The following is a 15,370-nucleotide window of genomic DNA, read 5'->3' as shown; positions in this document are numbered from 1 at the left end:
AGCTTCGCACGGAAGCTGAGGTTTTTCTGTTCCTATTTCCCCCGACGTCACTCTAAGCGTCCGTGTTATGCTTAGAGTGACGTCATTGTAAACAAACTCATGGCTGCCATCTTGAGGCCAAAAAGCTAACTGCATGAAAATGCAAAAAAAATAAAAATAAAAAAATAGACCAATATGTACAAAAAAAATTGATTTGCATCCCACCCTCCCAAAAATACCCACATAAAATGTTTAATAATAAAAAAAAAACATTACAATTAAAAAAAAAAAAAACCACATAAATATTTTCCTAAGGGTCTAAACTTTTTAAATATCTATGTAAACATGAAATATTTCTAGCTTTTTTTAATTATAAGCCTGTAAATAGTGATGGATGCAAAACGGACAAAATGCACTTTTATTTCCAAGTAAAATATTGTCGCCATACATTGTTATAGGGACATAATTTAAACGGTGTAATAACCGGGAAAAATGGGCACATACAATACGTGAGTTTTAATTGTGGAGGCATGTATTATTTTAAAACTATAATGGCCAAAACCTGAGAAATAATGCATTTTTTCCGTTTTTTCCTTATTCTTCCTGTTAAAATGCATTTACAGTAAAGTGGCTCTTGGCAAAATGTACCACCCAAAGAAAGCCTAATTGGTGGCAGGAAAAACGAGACATAGATCAGTTCATTGTGATAAGTAGTGATAGAGTTATAGGCTAATGAATGGGAGGTGAACATTGCTCGGATGCATAAAGTGAAAACGACTGAAGGCTGAAGTGGTTAAGTACAGTAAAACCTGAAATGAAAAATTATTGCCTTAAAAATAAAATGAAAATCATTAACTCCCTCATTCGTACATGAGGAATCTGCAGCGGGACATTCATGTACAGAGATGTGACTCCTCCCGCTGCCTCCCCCCTCTGGTCACCGCCCCCGTTCACTCTCCTGTGTGATCAGTAATTATAAGGGAGACGGACTTAATGCTTTATTTTATTCTCTCTGCTCATCTCCTCTTTATTAACGTTGTCTATTAAATTAAAACGCTGCAGAGGAATCGATAGGAAAGCATTGTGTGATACAGAGGAGGAAACAGCGGACAGATCAATAATCTAGTCACATCTGAAGGGGTCAGTTTATAGGACGCGGTAACCTCCATGACCGTGTCTCAGTCACATGGCATGGCGTTATTCTTTCCTCTGATGCTCAGTGAGTGGATTATATTATCATTTGCAGTACAGGAAGTAATGAACCCTGAACTAAAACACCTCTGCATTATTATTATTGTTTTTCTTTTTGAATTTCTGACTTGCTGCATTTGCAAACCTGTCTTCCCGCAAGGTGTGGCCATAATCCAAAGTGATTACAGCCTGAAGGCAGCAATTTGTGGTAAATGAGGTAAACGATCAATATCTTCCAGATATCAATAATTTAAAGGGAACCTAAACTGAGAGGGATGTGGATGTTTCCTTTTAAACAATACCAGTTGCCTGGTAGTCCTGCTGATCTGTTGGGCTGCAGTAGTGGCTGAATCACACACCTGAAACAAGCATGCAGCTAATCCAATCTGACTTCAGTCAGAGCACCTGATCTGCATGCTTGTTCAGGGGCTGTGGCTAAAAGTAATAGAGACAAAGGATCAGCAGGAGAGTCAGGCAACTGATATTATTTTAAAAGAAAGAATCCATATCCTTCTTAATTTAGGTTCCCTTTAACCACTTCAGCCGCCCAGACGTGAAGCTCACGTCCGGGCGGCTGCTCAGCTGCGCTCTCCCGCGCTGCTGCATGCCCCCGTGTCCCCGCTGTGTCCCCCGGTAGGCCTGGGATCAGTGAAAGGGAACAATGTTCCCGATCACCGATCCCTGTACCCCGCAGAAAAACCGAAGCGCTCACCCGTGAGGCTTCGGCTCTTCTGCCCGGAAAAATGTACGCATCCCCTTGTACTTCCGCATAGTGAGAAGTACAAGGAGGGGAACCAAAAATGAAGGTGGCCATCTTGTGGCCAAATAGTAAAACTACATCAACACATTTTCTACATTAAAATTTACTCATCTAACAACATTAAAAAATAACTGTTTATGTCCCACACCAAAATATTCCCCAAATGAATTTTTTAATGGAAAAAAAAAATACAATAAAAAAATAAATACATAAATAGTAACCTAAGGGTCTGAACTTTTTAAATATGCATTTGAAGGGGGTATACTACAAACATTTTTTTAAATTATAAGCTTGTAAATAGTGATGGACGCAAAACGGAAACAATGCACCTTTATTTCGAAATAAAATATTGGCGCCATACATTGTGATAGGGAAATAATTTAAATGGTATAATAACCGAGACATACGGGCAAATAAAATACATAGGTTTTAATTATGGTAGCATGGATTATTTTAAAGCTATAATGGCCAAGAACTGAGAAATAATGAATTGTTTCCATTTTTTTCTTATTAATCCTGTTAAAATGCATTTACAGTAAAGTGGCTCTCAGCAAAATGTACCACCCACAGAAAGCCCAATTAGTGGCGGAAAAAACAAGATATAGATCAATAAATTGTGATAAGTAGTGATAAAGTTATTAGCGAATTAATGGGAGGTGAAAATTGCTCCGATGCATAAGGTGAAAAATCCCGCGGGCTGAAATTGTTAAAGGACCTCTGAAGTGAGAGAGATATGGAGGCTGCCTTATTTATTTCCTTTTAAACAATGCAGATTTCCTGGCTGTCCTGCTAATCCTCTGCCTCTAAAGGTGGTCATAAGGCCTATTTTCCATGGACTGTTGAGCTGTGTGCTCAGCAAGCGGATACCCGGCAGCAGTGAGCAGTTGCCAGGCAGCAGCGAGCAGTTGCCAGGCAACATTGAACAGTTGTGAGAGCTTGAGGAACATTTCATTGCCCAACAACAGTCCGTGGAAAAGAGGCCTAAATCAGGCAACTTGGCGGCTGATCGACCATCCGATTCAATTATTATAATCAAATTGGATGAAATTATTGTAAACTTTCCATTCTGTCCGATCAATACTTGAGTGATTTTTTGTCAAAATCGATCACAAATTTATCAATCTGACATTCTGGAGAATCCATTCCCAGCAGATCAATTGAAACAGCAAGGAATCAAACGATAAATTCGATGGGTGTGTGAGCACATTAACACCAGAGCATTATCACACAAACAAGCTGCATGTTTGCTGAGTGCTGCTCACTGCTGCTCTCTGGGAGATGTGAAGACTACCTACCGTCTGTGTGCACTCTCATGGCTGAGGCTGTGATGTCAGTCGTGATGTTGAAGTAAGGGATCCAAAGGTCCTGCGGTGAGAGGAACAGGGAGGGTCAGCAAGGCCTGCAGAGTAATGACATCACACCCAGAAAGGACCCGCCTATCGGTGACATCATGAACGGTCCGCAGCTCTTACCTCTATCTGCTTGTCCTTGAAGATGCTGCTGATGCTGCTATTGAAGGCGGCTCCGGAGAACATGGACGTGATGGGATACGTCAGGTCTAGGACCTTCTTGAAAACAGAAGTCATGTCCTGTCAGAAGAGAGGAAAACGAGATCAGTCACTTTCTGGGAAGAACAACTTGTCACCCTCCGCAGCACTTCTGGGATAATGCTTTTATTTAGGTTACGTGCTCACAACTAAAGATGTAGTGCAAAGCAGAAATATTTTTAAAGTGGACCTGAACTCTTGCACAGGACAGAAGGAAAACAGAGAGAGATACACCCTGTATGTATTTAGAGAGTTTAGCCTGTCTAATTACCCCTAATCTGTGACTAATCGCAACTGTAATTTGAGCTGTGTAAGCTGAGGAATCTCAGCTGCCTCAGAAAAGCAGCTAATTTGTAAGCACAGGATGTTAACCCTCTATCTGCTTCCATGAAAGCAGGAAGTAGACACACCACAGATTTATTGCAGGAATTGTATCAGCTGTAACAAAGAAATGTTTTTCTTTAAAGGTTATTATGCTGCTGCTTATCTTTTAGAGTAGAGCATAAGTTCTGAGTTCAGGTCTGCTTTAATAAGGGCTTATTTCCACTAGGGGAAAATGGGAACGGTGAGCTGCAGCCATTAATATTTAATCACGCACTGCATGCAAATCCACATAGCAGTGCAAGGCATGGCTAGGGGGATACAGAGGTGTACTCACATGAGCCCATGGAAAGGGGCCCAAGGGCTGTTTCACACCTAAAATCACAATATTCTAGCAATTGCGATTTTGCCACAATTATTTGCGATCAGTAATCAGCCTGTGGTGTATGGGCAGCCAACAGATCTGGCTCCCATCAGAGAGAGATCCGTCACTCTCTCTGTCTTTTGGTCAATCTGCCCATACATCATCTGATGTAGGGGCACCTTTAGAGGCAGAGGATCAGCAGGACAGCCAGGCAATCTGCATTGTTTACAAGGAAATACTGTATATACTCGAGTATAAGTCTAGAAATTTAGGACTCACTTCATAAAAGTATAAGGGTCAACTTATACACGAGTCACGGGAAAAAATGAGCACAGTGAGCAATGTGTGTACTAATTAGTGACATTCCCATTTGCAGCAATTTACCCAGTGTTAAGTGATACTTTGAGGAAAGGAAATGCCAAAAAACACAGATCTGAAAGTCCTGCCCACAACAATTTATAAGAAAAGGGGCAGGAGGGAAATACTGGGCTGCATAAAAGGGAGTGAATAATTGCAGCACTTGGGGGCCTGGAGGAGGTATTGGCTGTACTTCAGAGGACTTGAACTGAAAATAAAAAGTCAAAATAACCATACCCAGGTCATACTTACCTCCTGTGTAGTCTATTCCTCAATCTCTTTCTCCTCTCCTGCGTCCCATTTGTTCCCTTGATCAATGGAATTCTCCGTCCTCCATTTAAAAAATGGCCATTACCTCATAATAGCTTCCTGGTCAGCACACTATTAAACTGTAGTATAGCCCACTTGAGACATAGGGAAACATGGACATAACCTTGCACATTCAGTTGTTACTGACAGCTACTGATATATAACTGAATCACTGTAAGAAGAAAATGGTGAGCTTCTGAGAAAAACTGACTGTGAGGTTAGTATGTAATATGCATTTGCAGCTACGTCGTGTGTTTATTTTAAATAATTTTACTCGCTTCAGATTCCTGCAATACTGTATACTACACTACAGTGCAGTCATTAACCCTTCCTGAGCCCCAAGTGGAACTATTAACTTTTCTGGGTAGACTTATACTTGAGTCAATAAAAATTCCAGCTTAAAGAGAACCCGAGGTGGGTTTGAAGAATATTATCTGCATACAGAGGCTGGATCTGCCTATACAGCCCAGCCCCTGTTGCTATCCCAAACCCCCCTAAGGTCCCCCTGCACTCTGCAATCCCTCATAAATCACAGCCACGCTGCTGACAAACAGCTTGTCAGAGCTGGCTGTGTTTATCTCTATAGTCTCAGTCTGCTGCTCTCCCCGCCTCCTGCAGAACTCCAGTCCCCGCCTGCATCCCTTCCCTCCCTGCTGATTGGAGGGAAGGGACAGGGGCAGGGACTGGAGCTATGCAGGAGGCGGGGGAGCAGCTGAGACTGACACTACAGATGTAAACACAGCCTCACAGCATGGCTGTGATTTATGAGGGATTGCAGAGTGCAGGGGGACTTCAGTGGGGTTTGGGATAGCAACAGAGGCTGGGCTGTATAGGCAGATCCAGCCTCTGTATGCAGATAACATTCTTTAAACACACCTCGGGTTCTCTTTAAGAGGGTTGAATATCAGAGTCGACTTATACATGAAGTTGCCTTGTATTCGAGTATATACAGTAAATGTCATCCTCCATATCCCTCTCACTTCAGGTGTGCTTCAAAATTAGGCTTTCGGAGTCCAGCATAAGCCAGGGCTGAATTTATTTGTAGAGGGGATTTCACCAGCATCCATCACTAAATCTACAGTACATATAGGTTTCTTGTGCAGATTGCAGACAAAGGCACAGAAACCCAATACAGCATTATGAATGGTGTCGCCATCTTCTATACTGCGGCAGCATCGCTATCCAGGTCACATTCTCCGATATGATCATTTTAAGGGAAATAAAATTCCTTTTACAGCTGCCTCAATATTTATGGGAGTAAAAAAAATATGAAAATGACTCGTAATGATTGGCTACATGTTCCGCTTGATAAGTAACACAGAGAGAAATATAGAGCATATTAAATTCCAGGGGTTTTATTGATCCCCCCGCGAGTCAATGTAGTTAAGTGACGGGGATAAATCTGTGTTTATGCAGAGCGACAGCGGGCAGTGCCTCTGCCATATATCTCTCCATATCAGCTGCTCTATTACCCATGATCGGGAAGCATGGCTGCACCGAGCTGCAGTGACATCACAACGTTTCACCATCACTATCGCACTGCACTGTGGGTGGGAAGGGAGAGAACACTTCATTTCTGGTCTGTGATGAGTCGGGGGGGACGCACAGATTACAGGCACTTGAAATCCATCGTGATCAATACAACCGTCTCAGTGATGCTCAAGAAGCCAGTGATTAAAATTACATGCAAGTCATTGACGCGCTCTTACCAGAAATGACTCGCAAGAACGCAATCAGGGATTGACTTGATTTTTCTATGGCTTTTTTTTTTTCTTTCGTCACATGTCTTGCCATGTTGTTCATTCATTTTACATAACGAAAGCATAATTATGATCTTGCACGACATACATGTCCTCTTTATAAAAACGAAGGCATGATTCAGCCGTTTCACAGAACAGCAGCGATGGCTGAAGCCATTTGCATTTTTATGGCATCTCCTGGGCAGCAAATTCAAGTTTAGAGAGAGAGTTGAGAATGTTATGCTGGGAAGACACCATGAGATTTTTCGGCAGATAGAAGGTTCGATAGATAATTTCCAACAGGTCCGATCTGATTTTTGATCGTTTTTCTGATTGATTTCTCATAGAAGTGAATGGAAATAGATCAGAAAAACAATCTGAAAATTTTTTGATCGGACAGTAAATATGCTAAAAAATCTCACCGTGTATTCCCAGCATTAAGGTAGCCGTACACTGGTCAATTTGCCATGAGATTGATCCCTCTCTGATCGAATCTGATCAGAGAGGGATCGTATGGCTGCCTTTACTGCAAACAGATTGTGAACCGATTTAAGCATGAAATAGATTCACCATCTGTGAAGCTGCCGCTGCCCCCCACCCCCCTGCATACATTACCTGCTCTGCCGGCGCGAGTCCTCAGGTCTCCGCTGTCTTCTTCTCCACGCTGGGCTCTGAGTCCGGCTGGCTTCACTGAACTTCCTGTCCGGGGAACTGTAGAGGGCGCTCTACTGTTTTAACTTCCTGCCAGGACAGGAAGTTCAGTGAAGCCTGCTGGACTCGGAGCCCAGCGCGGAGAAGAAGACAGCGGAAAGAGCGGGGACACGCAGAACAGGTAATGTTTTGCAGCTAGCGTCGGTCGTCGGGCATTCGAACACCGCTATCGACGCCCTCCCGACCCACCGGCGATCGAGCAAAATCTTCCGCATGGACAGATCGATGGGTATCGACTGATTTCGGACGGAACACAGTGATCGAATCTGCTGTGTATCGAATCCGCTGTGTATCCACAGGAAAATAGTTAGGTGTATGGGCCCCTTTAGTGAAGGGCTTCACTCTTGGGATTAGTCCAGCTTTCACAATCCGTCATGCAGATAACATTCCTCCTTTGCTTCATCAGCAAACAGTACCAGCTCTCCTCTTCTTCCTCTGGGCTCGTTTCCACTATCGCGAATCCGCATGCGTCCAACGCATGCGGATTCGCACATGGTATACAAGTGAATGGGCCTGTTTCCACTGTTGCGTTGGTGATGTGCGTTTTTTTGAGCGGTGAAAAAACGCACAAAAGAGCCAACGAATTCGCCTGAGAGTGGAATGCATGCGAATCGCATGCAATGTATTTAATAGGGAAATCGCATGCGCTTTCCCCATGCGTTTTTTGCCGTGAATTTGCATGCGAATTCGCATAGGTACCGATGTAATTTCACACAGGCAGTGACATGGTTAAAATCGCCTGGCTCCTTGCCATGCGAAATCGCATGCGAAATCGCGGCTACATCCGCATGTGGAAACGCAGCCGCATGCGATTTCTTCTGCGGTGGAATCCAGGCGATTCCGCACCGCACCAGTGGAAACGAGCCCTCTATCCCTATGGAAGAGCTGTGACTCTTCTTATCAGTAGAATCATGTGATGAGATTCTGGATAAAGTGAAAGCACACATTGATGATTTCAGACCCGCCTCCACCTTCTGCAGAGTAGCACAGGGAGCAGCGCAATAAGCTAACTCCTCCAGCGATGTGTCAGGTGTTCTTTCCAGCAGCCGCACGCAGCCGCACGCTTTATGATGCCATCCTCTGGCTCCTGATCACATAGTGCAGGAGTCAGAGGATGTCACCATAAAGCGTGTGGCTGCCGGGAACAACTGAGGAGGTCTGATAGAGCAAGTAAATATTACAGTGGCCTGAGGGGTGCAGCTATGCCCAGGTGAACCAAGTGGCCACTTGGAGCCCCACCCACAGCAGCTTGCTGTCAGGCTGCCCTGCCTTAGACTGGTATGGCCACCGCTGCCTCCCCGTCACTCACACAGATCTCAGATCAGCATTAACGTGAACAGAGGGGAGTGCAGTGGTCATGGAGCAGTGTTCCCCCCAGAATTTTTTTCCAGCCGGGTGGCATGAAATAGTAGCTGGGTGGCATGAAAAAGTAGCCGGGTGGGGTGAGATGAAAATGCAGAGCAACTCTGCTTACAGCATAGGAGGAGGTGAAGAGGTGGAGCACCCGGCTAAAAGAGCCTGGGGAGAACACTGTGGAGTATAATGCAGATGAGGAAGTGAGGTCATTGCTGATTTCCCGCAACTGAAGTGTGCTGTGTGGTTACGGTGCTCTGCCCTCCTCTATTCAGGATGCTGACGATCTGCAAGGATACTTTGGCTACCTATACTGGGGGTTTCACCTCTGGCTACCTATACAAGGGATAGTAAAATACTGGGGGGGGGGGCACAAAAACCTTAGCAGCACCACTAAGTAGCCCCTGCGCTACTATTCAAAAGGGATGCTGAGTTGAAGGAAAAAGACCCGGCAAGTAATTATAACTTATTATACGAAGAGGATACATAGAATGTTTGTTTTACACTTAAGAGGCTCTTTAAAGCGGACCTGAACTCACAACTTCCCCTCTGCTCTAAAAGATAAGCAACAACATAATAACCTTTAAAGAAAAGCCTCTCTTTGTTACAGCTGATACAAATCCTGCAATAACTCTGCAGTGTGTCTACTTCCTGCTTTCACAGAAGCATACAAAGGGTATAGCATATTAGTTGTCTGCCGAGGACACAGCTGAGAGATCAAATTACACTCATGATTACTTATAGATGAGGGGGGAATTAGACAAGGCTCTTCTCTCTAAAAACACACAGGGTGCTGGAACAACTGCTGGTACAACTGGGAGAGGTGCTCAGGACACAGGACAGTTGGAACTTTGTCTCGTGCTCCCTGTCACCTCCTTTCAACCAAAAAGATGGCTGCCCTCATGAAATCAAACATTTGCCTGTTCTTTTAAAACATGGTGGGTAAGAGATTATATTACCTATTTTAATTAACATAACTAATTAACTTAATGACAGTATGTTTGTTTAGGCTGGAGTTCCTCTTTAATGAATGGTTATACTTAAAAATAAATAAATAAAATAAATAAAATATCAGGATTTCGTGTAAAAATTTAGTGTCAATTATTGTGCAATTTTTAATTGATTGAAGCGTTCTGCATCCATTTCATCGTCACGTTTTGAGCCCCATGGCGGGGGGTGGAAAACACCAAGCGCAACCGCCGTGTGATGCTACGTGCTGCACTCCAGAAACTTCGATCGACTGTGACGTTTCCAGAATTGCTGACAAATGAAGGTAAACACATTGAGATGAACATATATGCATCTTAGTGCAGGTGTTGGTCGATCCCGGCGGTAAACAACATCCCAAGCGCCGGCAGTTGCCTATGTGAACTGGCCCTTAAAGAGAACCAGAGATTAATTAAAGAAAAGATTTTATACATACCTGGGGCTTCCTCCAGCCATATACGCACGGATCGCTCCCACGCCGCCGTCCTCCGATGCCCGCAGCTATGAGAACCGGCTCCCCGCTCTGCCGTCAGTCAGAGCCAGTCTAGCGTAGGAGAAGTGCGCGGTTTGTGTATCCCTGCAGCAGCCGCTGGAGAGATATGTAGAGGGCGCACTTCTCCTGCGTAGCCTGGCTCTGATGATGTCAGTGATGGGAGCCGGTTCCCGTAGTTGCAGGCAGCGGCATGGGAGTGATCCATGCGTATGGGGCTGCAGGAAGCCCCAGGTATGTATAATTTTTTTTTTAATTTCGTCTCTGGTTCACTTTAAAGAAAATCTGTAATGAGAAAAACCTCCCCTGGGGGGTACTCACCACCGGTGGGGGAAGCCTCTGGATCGTATTGAGGCTTCCCCCGTTCTCCTCGGTCCCACGGCGGCGGAGAAAATCCTCCCAGGAACGGCGGCGATGTAAATATTTACCTCCTGGGCTCCAGCGCAGGCTCAAAATTGGCTCTCTGCTCGGAGATAGGCGGAAATAGCTGATAGCTGTCGGACCGCTCTGCTGCGCAGGCACAAGTCTCCTGCGCCTGCATACTAGAGCGGACCCGACAGAGATCGGCTATTTTCGCCCATCTCCGTGCGGAGAGCCGCAACAGCGCCCTCGCTGGAGCCAGGGAAGGTAAATAAAACAGCGCTTATCAGCCTTTTTCGAGGGAGGATTCCAGGACACTTCGGGGGAGCGAGCGCTGGACTGCCTGCAGCTACAGGGGAGGGGGAAGCCTCATTGGGACCCTGAGGCTTCCCCCTACCGAGGTGAGTACCCCCCAAGGGATGTTTTTTATTGTTACAGTGTCTCTTTAAGGTGAAACAGAGGTGAAAATAAACTGAACAGATAAACAATTATATCTATCCCCTACTCCTAAAAATAACTTTTGTTTTTTAGATATCACATTTTTATTTTATATTTAAATATTTACAAAGTAGGTTGAATGTTTTGTTGCTTCTGCTCGGGGGCAGCCTAATAAGTGTCCCAGAGTAAGAAAAAGGTTGATAGTTCATGTGTTTTATCTCTCCCTGCCCTCTGAAGTTGTATTCTGCCAGAAAAACTTTTATGGCGTTAATTTGCTTATCAGTGATGTTAACTATATTGCTGACAAGACAAAAGTTGTATTCTGCCAAGAAAACTTTTATGGCGGTAATTTGCTTATCGGTGATGTTAACTTTCTTAACTATATTGCTGACAAGACAGAAGCTGTCACTTCCATGTCTAAAAATGAACACTTTCAGGCTGCAAAATAAAGCAAGTAAAACAGCCCAGTTATTAATATAATATATTATTAATAGGTTTTGTACTGTACATACACATTTATCTCATGTCACATATCACCTTCAGTACACTTTAATTAGTCACAATAAAATAACAAAATTTCAATTGCCGCAATGTGCCAGCACTGGGTTACATCAGCCACTGACGTGACATCAAACTCTTGTGACCGCCTGACGTCTTCTATGAATAATGCACACGCAGGCGCCTAGCGCTCAGCTGCACTCGCTGTACAGGAAACATTAACGCTCGGATAACCAGCTGCGCTCCCACGCCTCGGCTCTCAGCGCTCGTCTCCCTGTGACTTCTGTCAGAGCAGCATTAATATATGGCCGGCTCCGCAAAAGTCGTATCATGAGACGCGGCGCGAATACGATTGTCTCAATTCCCTCTTGGTGACCCAGATAAGACTGTGTCACAGCACGCCGCAGGAATCAGCCGATATTACCGCTGCAGGTGTATATGCTGTAAGGGCTGGGACCCACTAGGTCAGCCTTTCTCAACCTTTTTACCCTGGAGGAACCCTGCAAATAATTTTTTGATCTCGAGGAACCCCTGCATTTATTTTGCAGGAGGCATGGTCTTTAAAAGTATGTGTAGCTGTTTATTTCACTATCCCCTATTACACTGCCACTCATTATACTGTCTCTTGAGCCCCCAATTTAGTGCTTCTCATTACACTAACATCTATTATAGTGTGCTCTATTATACTTCCCCCACGATGGTGGAAAATGCCAAGGAACCCCTGCAGAGTCCTCAAGGAACCCTGGTTGAGAAAGCCTACACTAGGTACTGCTACAGCACTTTAAAATTGTAGCAGCACTGTTTGCGGCGATTGCTGGGGCGATTGCGCACACTTTTACCAGAAAGTAAAACGCTATTCCGTAAACAGTACGCCGCTTTTGATTAGCGATTCACACATTTTTTTTTACAATAAACTTTACTATATTTATCTGGTGTTCCCATAACCTGCTTCCATCCGTAGCTCCGCTGCTAAAGTAAGAGGTGATATGTGCTTCTCTAGGACCAATCAGAGAAGCGCCGGTGACCTCTTCTGCTGGGGGGCAGGGCTACAAATGGAAGCCAGACATCCGGACACCTGGTAACCATAAATAACTTTATTTAAATGTACAATCGCTGCAAAATCTCAATATACACAGCACTGAACGCAAATGCACTTAAAATGCTGCATGTCCTGCAATTGCGATTAATCCTAATTGTGAACGCAGTAGTGGGGTCAGCCCCATTTAGATACATTGGCAAAGCATTTATGGGTATCGCCTGCGACTGTCGTCGATCCCAAAACGTTGCACTTGCCCTAGCGGGCCCCAGTCCAGGCGGTTAGAGTCACTCGTGGGCGCTGTCTTTTTCCCGGGCTGAGCTGCAAGCGCTGACATTCCTGAGTCTGCAGAGACGCCGCTCATTGCCGCTAGTTTCCTGGCCACGTACGGTAGAATTATTCTAAGGAATGTCTGCAATGTAAATGAGCTCTCTTATTGCTTTCCAAGAGGGGATCAGCGCGATAATGACTTCTCTAATTAAGATGCTGCTTATTCACTGATAACAAGACGAACGGCGCGTGAATCCGAAATGGCTAATGATGGGCTTAAAGGATATTTGCACTTCTAATATACAAAATCAACCCCTATGATCAATAATACAACTGTACTCCACAAATCAATAATACAACCACACTCCACAAATCAATAATACAACCGCACTCCACAAATCAATAATACAACCGCACTCCACAAATCAATAATACAACCGCACTCCACAAATCAATAATACAACCACACTCCACAAATCAATAATACAACCACACTCCACAAATCAATAATACAACCACACTCCACAAATCAATAATACAACCACACTCCACAAATCAATAATACAACCACACTCCACAAATCAATAATACAACCACACTCCACAAATCAATAATACAACCACACTCCACAAATCAATAATACAACCACACTCCACAAATCAATAATACAACCACACTCCACAAATCAATAATACAACCACACTCCACAAATCAATAATACAACCACACTCCACAAATCAATAATACAACCACACTCCACAAATCAATAATACAACCACACTCCACAAATCAATAATACAACCACACTCCACAAATCAATAATACAACCACACTCCACAAATCAATAATACAACCACACTCCACAAATCAATAATACAACCACACTCCACAAATCAATAATACAACCACACTCCACAAATCAATAATACAACCACACTCCACAAATCAATAATACAACCACACTCCACAAATCAATAATACAACCACACTCCACAAATCAATAATACAACCACACTCCACAAATCAATAATACCACCATACTCTACAAATCAATAATACAACCATACTCCACACATCAATAATACAACCATACTCCACACATCAATAATACCACCATACTCCACAAATCAATAATACCACCATACTCCACAAATCAATAATACCACCATACTCTACAAATCAATAATACCACCATACTCTACAAATCAATAATACCACCATACTCTACAAATCAATAATACCACCATACTCCACAAATCAATAATACCACCATACTCCACAAATCAATAATACCACCATACTCCACAAATCAATAATACCACCATACTCCACAAATCAATAATACCACCATACTCCACAAATCAATAATACCACCATACTCCACAAATCAATAATACCACCATACTCCACACATCAATAATACCACCATACTCCACACATCAATAATACCACCATACTCCACACATCAATAATACCACCATACTCCACACATCAATAATACAACCATACTCCACACATCAATAATACAACCATACTCCACAAATCAATAATACCACCATACTCCACAAATCAATAATACCAACATACTCCACAAATCAATAATACAACCACACTCCACAAATCAATAATACAACCATACTCCACAAATCAATAATACCACCATACTCCACAAATCAATAATACCACCATACTCCACAAATCAATAATACAACCATATTCCACAAATCAATAATACAACCATACTCCACAAATCAATAATACAACCATACTCCACAAATCAATAATACCACCATATTCCACAAATCAATAATACCACCATACTCCACAAATCAATAATACAACCATACTCTACAAATCAATAATACCACCATACTCCACAAATCAATAATACAACCATACTCTACAAATCAATAATACAACCATACTCCACAAATCAATAATACCACCATACTCCACAAATAAATAATACCACCATACTCCACAAATAAATAATACCACCATACTCCACAAATCAATAATACCACCATACTCCACAAATCAATAATACCACCATACTCCACAAATGAATAATACCACCATACTCCACAAATCAATAATACAACCACACTCCACAAATCAATAATACAATCATACTCCACACATCAATAATACAACCATACTCCACAAATCAATAATACCACCATAATCTACAAATCAATAATACAACCATACTCCACAAATCAATAATACAACCACACTCTACAAATCAATAATACAACCACACTCTACAAATCAATAATACAACCATATTCCACAAATCAATAATACAACCATACTCCACAAATCAATAATACAACCATACTCCACAAATCAATAATACAACCATACTCCACAAATCAATAATACCACCATACTCCACAAATCAATAATACCACCATACTCCACAAATCAATAATACCACCATACTCCACAAATCAATAATACCACCATACTCCACAAATCAATAATACCACCATACTCCACAAATCAATAATACCACCATACTCCACAAATCAATAATACAACCACACTCCACAAATCAATAATACAACCATACTCCACAAATCAATAATACCACCATACTCCACAAATCAATAATACCCTCATACTCCACAAATCAATAATACCACCATACTCCACAA

General features: G+C 42.8%; 1 protein-coding gene across 3 annotated transcripts in view; it reads right to left on the bottom strand.

Annotated features, from left to right (window-relative positions):
- PNPLA7 (patatin like phospholipase domain containing 7) overlaps nucleotides 1-15,370 on the bottom strand; it is a 412,399-nt gene that overhangs the window by 75,273 nt on the left and 321,756 nt on the right. For all 3 annotated transcript variants that reach the window (XM_068248745.1, XM_068248744.1, XM_068248743.1), the window contains 2 exons: nucleotides 3,403-3,519; nucleotides 3,226-3,295 (listed from right to left, as the gene is read on the bottom strand). In XM_068248745.1, coding sequence (XP_068104846.1) covers nucleotides 3,226-3,295; nucleotides 3,403-3,519 — 187 coding nt within the window. The remainder of the gene's footprint in view (nucleotides 1-3,225; nucleotides 3,296-3,402; nucleotides 3,520-15,370) is intronic.

This window comes from Hyperolius riggenbachi, chromosome 8 (assembly GCF_040937935.1).
Source record: "Hyperolius riggenbachi isolate aHypRig1 chromosome 8, aHypRig1.pri, whole genome shotgun sequence".
Lineage (NCBI taxonomy): Eukaryota > Metazoa > Chordata > Amphibia > Anura > Hyperoliidae > Hyperolius > Hyperolius riggenbachi.
Note: the sequence above shows the minus strand (reverse complement) of the source record. Positions and strands in the feature narration are given on the sequence as shown.